General features: G+C 43.0%; 1 protein-coding gene across 4 annotated transcripts in view; it reads left to right on the forward strand.

Annotated features, from left to right (window-relative positions):
• LOC137528849 (nesprin-2-like) overlaps positions 1 to 6,392 on the forward strand; it is a 132,577-nt gene extending 126,185 nt beyond the window's left edge. For all 4 annotated transcript variants that reach the window (XM_068250518.1, XM_068250517.1, XM_068250519.1 and 1 more), the window contains 2 exons: positions 1,642 to 1,700; positions 4,995 to 6,392. In XM_068250518.1, the coding sequence (XP_068106619.1) occupies positions 1,642 to 1,700; positions 4,995 to 5,205 (270 nt within the window). In that variant the 3' untranslated portion in view covers positions 5,206 to 6,392. The remainder of the gene's footprint in view (positions 1 to 1,641; positions 1,701 to 4,994) is intronic.
• Positions 6,393 to 7,045: the final 653 nt, after the last annotated feature.

Below are 7,045 nucleotides of genomic sequence, written 5' to 3' on the forward strand. Positions count from 1 at the left end.
GAGTCACATATAAAAACCTTAGTTACTCTAAGTGATTACAATCCTATTATGTTCTTAGTTTACTTTTTGTTTTAAATTAATACCACTATTGTTAAATATATTGCTATGGTATTCTCATCCGCACTGATGTTCCCTGGTCATAAAAATAGTACCCAATGTACTCCCCTTTCCACAAGGGAGAACCTGCCTCCACTTTCACACAGGTCCTAGCTGTAGGCAGTTGGCAATCGCCCCTACAGAACATTACCCCATTCTACGTTGCATATTTCCTTCCAATTCCATCGGCATTCAAGTCGATCCCTTGTATCATATAATCTTGTCATAGTAAACACCAAGGGACCAGGAAAAGGGGTTTACTATTATCAGAAATGTACTATATATCCTAAAAATGGCCCAGCATGCCCTGGTATATTTTTGGCTGCAAAGGAGCAACTCTGTCCTCCCATTCGAGGTACAGTGCAAGCACTTGCACATTTGGTGGACTACAAGGCTTGAGTATACCTTAGGGCTGCATAACCAGGCTGGACAAATTGCTGGTACGGTAGCCATAGCTTATCAAAAATTGCAGCTGTACTGAATAGAGGCAGCCACTCGCTTCCTATGAGCAGCTCAAATACCCATGCGGGCGGGACTTGCAGCACCTGTCCTGCAAAACTTTCTGCTCACACTTGAGCCAATGCTAAAGCCTCTCTTCAAAATTCAGCCAATCATGGTAAGCCACTCGCATCTGTAATGCCAGTGGCTCCAATACCTCTGTGGGTGGGACTTCACACTCTCCTCTACACTCTCCTTGGTTTTGCAGCGAGTAGGCCCACTCTAATCTGCACTACAAGTGAAAATAGCCTGTACTGCACTCCACACGCTACCAAAAGAGTCATCGCTAACAAGGGAAGAGATACCCAATAGTGTGTACAATCCCATGGGAGGACTGTGACAATACTTTTATCAGTGATTGCAAAGTGGAAGTGGTAACTCTGCATCCTTTTGTTTACATTCACAATATTCCTACATTTCTCCCCAGGCTGCTTATTTGTACAGTACTGTATATCCAGCACCGGGGCCTTTCTTCTTGTCTTACAAATGTTATCAGGCATCAACTCACCAGCAGCCAGCCTGAAGAGCGCAGCAGACCATGGGTTTCACACTGACGTATGACGCATGCACCGCCCACTGTTTACTGTATCCAGAGTCAGCATCACGTAGGGGCCCAAAATATGTTTCCTATAGCAGGAGTTTTATAATATCCGGGTTTGCTATATCAGGCATTGCTCCTATAGACTTATAATAGAGATTGGCCGGGACCTGGAGAGGTAGTATACTATACCAGAGTTTAAAATAACGAGATTGTACTGTAATTTTGTATGGCTCACACAGGTGTTCACTTCAACAGCTCCTAATCCATCATTGCGGCTGTGATGTAATTTTAATGGCAAAAATATTTCCTGTGTTCTTTACAAGCATATGATTCTCCTATAGGTCTACTTCTCGCTGGTAAAAAATTGTTTGCATACTTATGGTCCTTTTGTTGTTGTTTGCAAAAAAATACATTTTCCCCCAAAAATAACAGCTGTAAATGCTTGTAGGCTAGTTAACGCCTTACTGTATTGCTTTTTTAATAACTGTCCTTTTTTTGGGTCATAGCCTGCGAAAAAGAAGCCCCTCCCTGCAAGGCGAGACGTTTCTATTCTCATGGATAGCGGGTGAGAAGCTCTATTGCATGTCTGTTTAGAAGAAGCTCATTTAACCAGCTCATGACATATCCAAAGAATAAAAGGTTGTTTCAGCTGGACAGTTTTCTTTGAGTTTTGGACATTTCATTTCTAGTGCCAGTGACTTCTTCAGTTCAAAGGAGGTGAAGGAAATACCAAGATGCTTAAAAGTATGGGTAATTTACTTACTACAGCCAGTGGTTTAGACCAGTGTTCCCCCAACCCTGTCCTCAAGGCCCACCAACGGTGCATGTTTTTTGGAAATCCACAGAGGGCGTTAATCAGCTCTGCTGAGACACTAATTACCCCACCTGTGAATGTTTGTGTTTTTCTGCAAAACATGTACTGTTGGTGGTACTTGAGGACAGGGTTGGGGAACTGTGGTCTAGCTAACTGACAGATGTTTCAGTGCCTGGCTGAAGGTGTGTTTTATCCTTAAAACAAAAGTTTGCCTTCTTAAAACAGATGGTATTTGCGATTATTCAGATTGGAGTGAGCATATGATGTCTCCCACAATGCATCACTGCTGAATATGCAAATCATCATTTGTTGTCCCTGTAAGCTAACCACACCTCCAGAACCACTGGAATGCTATGATGTCAGCTTGTTAATTGTAAAGAGCCATAATAATAAAACATGCATGCTGACTGTTTTGGATTGGTTCATCCTCATCAGTGCATGGCATGGATTAATGTGGCTCTATGGGGTAGGACTTGGAAACACCCAGAGTTACAGATTACCCAGCAAGCTCATAGTGAACCAGAACTCCTGGGAGTGTGTAAGGGGGGATACAAAGGACCAAAAAGCCCACTAAAAATGTTATGCAAAACAAAAGTTTGCATTCTTAAAACAGAAGGTATTTGCGATTTGTTTTTAAAACATTGAATGTTGATGATGAATAGGGTCGAAGATCCCCTCCTTGATGCCTGGTGTAAGACCATTATCTGTACATACTGTATAGATATCTGGGTATTTCCTTCCCCTTCATTTGTACTGAATAAATTGATTGTACTATTAACTGTCCTCTTAATTAAAACACAAAAAGGGTCTGTTGTGAGAATCTACAGGAAACAACCATGTTCTATATCTTAGGAGTATTGCATACTCTGTAATCCTGCATAAGTGGAACATGCAGGGTGGCAGATCCGCCATGGAGGAGCTGAAAAGCAGCATCAACCACTCTTTCCCTATAAGCACAGAGCCAGTCACATCACCCCATCCACTTGCTAAGAGATCAACTCTTTGTGGCAAGCACTGCAGCTCAGTAGAGTCCTATAATCTTCCTGTAAATCTGCTTTCTATTAAACGTGTTATAAAGCATTTATCCCTCCGCACACGATTTGCAGTGTTTTAAATACAACTAATTTAAATAAAAGAATCAAGAAATGCTTTTATTGCAGACATGGATGGCAAGAAGAGGTTCACACACTCTTTAATAAAGAGGAGCTGTCAACTATACTATCTCAGAAAAAAAACCTCTACTTACATAACATATGTATTGCACTGTCCACATTTTGATTTAAATGATTTTTCTTCAAAGAAAACATCTTTCTTACCATTTCCCATTTTAAGTGTGGCTATTTTGAAGCCAATCCTGATGTCCTTTCCTCCCTTACTCTCCTCTGCCTGATTTACCCGCCCTTCACTATAGAAAGTGCATTGTCTCAGCATGAGAAATATTGGCCAATAAAAGAGGAACAGAGGTTAGGGAGGGGAAAACAGGAGGGAAAGAGGCTTCAGGCAATCAGGCTGCATTAGTTAAGTCTGAGGGGAAGTATAGAAGCAAAAAAAGACAACCCAGCATGCCCTGCAACTTCCTTTTTGTTTACCAAATAAGAATCAGGTAAACTGGGGAATGATCATTTATCAACAAGAAAAGTAACAGTGATTTTAACTTTTGAATTGCCTGGTTACCATCCTTATTACTTGTTTACCAGATAAAAATAAAGAATTTATTTTGATGCCGACAGTTACACTTTAATACACACTGGGGAGGCTGCGGGAAGGGTAAGATGCCTTATTATACACAGAGCAGGGATGAAATAGGCAGGAAGATGACTGCTAAGTTGCTGGATGCAAAAAGTACATCTCACAGCAGCAGAGGGAGGAGCTGGGGAAGTAATGCTCACTCTTCCGGCAGCTTTCTGTTCTATGTCGCAATCCCTGAGTGCATTACTGACTTTTTTCCAAAGGTAATTTCTCTGTAAATCTGAAAATTTTGAGGAATGGCAAAGTCACCCGTACTACAAATTAGAGATGAGCGAGCACAGTTTCACAAGAAACTAAACTGTCCCTGCTTGAGTCCGAGATGCAGGTCATGACAGGGTAGGTTAATTTACCTATGTGGCATCTTAAGCTTCATGCTGTGCTCCATCCCCTGGAACTTCCTGCTTCACCACAGGACTTCCACAGTGAATGGAGGAAGTATTATGGGGATGAAGTGCAGCATGGAGCAGACGTCACACAGGTAAATTAGCCTTCCCTACCTCTTTTTATAGATTGCAATTTGATGACCAAATTATAACATCCTGAAATTTTGAAGCGTAGTTATGTAGCATGTATTATGGCGTATGATCAGATAAGTTGGTTGGTTAATTGGTCCCCCCCCCACCCCCCCTAAATTGTCCCTAGACTACAATACATACACAACACAATATAGAGATATGACTATGGTAGGGAGACTAGACTGTGAACTCCTCCGAGGGACATTTAGTGACAAGACTACGGTATATATATATATACTCTGTACAGCGCTGCGGAATATGTCGGTGCTATACAAATACTAAATAATAATAATGATTGGCCCAGGAAGGAACGGATTCTGGCGGTTTCATCTGCTAGATTTTGCTCCCCAGGATGGGCTCCTGCCCTCTCTGGACAGCATCTCATCTTTTGACTGATAGCCACAGTTCTAACTTAGTTTAGTTACACAGGTTTAACAATGTTTAGTAATGCAATGTTTTGTATTGCTGTATGTAAAACTTTTAAGATTCAAAAAAAATAATTCTTTAAAAAAAAAAAAAAAAAAAAGGACCCTCCCTGCCACAACCTACATTTCGAACATTTGGGGGGGTACAGTTTCATCAATACTAACAAATAAAAATCCAGGAGGGTGAGCTATGGCTGGAAGAACAATCAGAACTAGCAGGCTAAGCATTGGTACGAGCCTTTACACGGTTCTTTCCATATTGTAACTGTCTGACATGTGTTAGGGCACAAAATTCTGTATGTTATACAATGGGTTTGCTTGGAGCATAATATTTGTATTTCTTATGACCCTCACAGGGATGATGTCACCTATCTGAAGTCTGAGAAATCCCCCTGTGGACAGCAAGCTTCTCTTAGGTTCCGGAGGTGTTTGGCACCTTTAACAGTCATCCTCCTTCTCCTCTGTGGACTGTTCTTCGTCCTTCCTGTGGGACGCCCAAGCTGCTCCTGGCAGCGGTTTTCCTGGCATCTAATGCTGACTTACGTTAATGGACCTCCACCCACGTAACCAGACACTGGGGAGAACAGACTTCTGGGGCAATCACTAATCACTGTGGAGACGAGAACTGGTCTTGATAAATGGAAGGCATAGATGTGGTTTGTAGCCACATATCAATCATTGCTGCTCCCATGGGTCATAAGTTGGCTGGTAGTCTTTGGAGCTCCATCTGAATTGAGGACATTGATATTTATTTTATATACTGGCCAGACCACCCAGAACTAACTGTCTATGATGTATATAACGTACATAGTTTTTTTTAAAGCAGCAATTGACGTGTAATTTAAGAATTAGCCCACAAGTCAATGACAGAGTGAGTTTGTAAGGGAACAAAAGGAAGGTGAGAGATACAAAAGCGCGTAGATTTTTATTGTTTATGCCAAAGATCATGAATGAGCTATTGGGAGAATCAATGTAACTTGTTAGACTGGACATACATTCAGTTTGTTACACTATTCAGAAACCAGCACAGTAGTTGTGTTAAAACACCCTGTGCTTGATCACTACGGTGCTCCCAAATATCGAAAGCTCACCAACTGTTGCCAACCCACGTTATAAAGTAGCGACAACAGCACAAATATATGGTATCTTTTCTTTAGTCGATCTAAGGTTATCAATACTAGAAAGATCATCAGAACCACTTTTTGATTTAAGGTTGTGAATACCAGAAACCTCACCAGAACGACTTCTTTAACTTCTTGGCGACCGCGTCACGCCGATGGGCGTGCATGCGGTGCCAGCCCCAGGATCGCCTTACACCGATCGGAAAGTCCTTGGGCGGAGTTTGCAGGGGATTGCGCGCACATCCCCGCTTCTCCGTCATCAGCCTCCCAGTCTTTTATCACTGTACATCGCTGCGATCTAAGACAGCGCTGTACTGGGGACAGGCGTGTGACATGACTGTCCCCCTGGTAGGCTCGGGGGTGAACCGCTGTCTTAGGCTGAAGCCTATTACAGCCAATCACAGTGATTGGTTGGTGGGGAGAGGGTGGGAGGGACTAGCATAAAAATTTTAAAAAAGGACATTAGGAAAAAATAGAAATAAATATTTACTTAAAAAAAATAAACCTAAGGGAGTGATCGGACCCCACCAACAGAAAGCTCTGCTGGTGGGGAGAAAAGGGGGTGGAATCACTTGTGTGCTGAGTTGTGTGGCCCTGCAGCGAGCCCTTAAAGGTAACCTTAAGTCAAATAAAAAAATGAGTTTTACTCACCTGGGGCTTCCCTCAGCCCCCTGCAGCTGATCGGTGCCCTCGCAGCCCCGCTCCGATCCACCTGTCCCCGCCGGCGGCTACTTCCGGTTTCCCAGCCACAATAGCACCCCCTATACTGCTATTGCGGCCTTCCTTGCCGCAATAGCAGTATAGGGGGTGCTATTGTGGCAGGGAAGGCGAAGAATCACTCGCGTTCCCAGCCTGTCGGCGGCTGTCACCGAAACCGGAAGTAGCCGCCGGCGGGGGCAGGAGGATCGGAGCGGGGCTACGAGGGCACCGATCAGCTGCAGGGGGCTGAGGGAAGCCCCAGGTGAGTAAATTTTTTTTTTTTTCATTTGAATTAAGTGTCACTTTAAAACTGCAGTGGCCTATTTATTGAAAAATGGCCTGGTCTTTAGGGGGGGGTTTAGCACTGCGGTCGTCAAGTGGTTAACAATGACAAAGACATCATCAAACCCAAGTGTTTGACTATTGTTTAGCAAATCAGGAAGCCATCATATACTGTAGTCAACAGGCATCCATCCAATAAATAAAACAAATATATGCCTCGAAGTGTAAACTGCTTCAATGGGGTTGAGCATTTAAAATTCAGTAAAATCAAGTAGAAAAACACACATACAGGGACCCGTGGCCTA

The sequence above is a fragment of the Hyperolius riggenbachi genome, chromosome 8 (assembly GCF_040937935.1).
Source record: "Hyperolius riggenbachi isolate aHypRig1 chromosome 8, aHypRig1.pri, whole genome shotgun sequence".
NCBI classification, from domain to species: Eukaryota; Metazoa; Chordata; class Amphibia; order Anura; family Hyperoliidae; genus Hyperolius; species Hyperolius riggenbachi.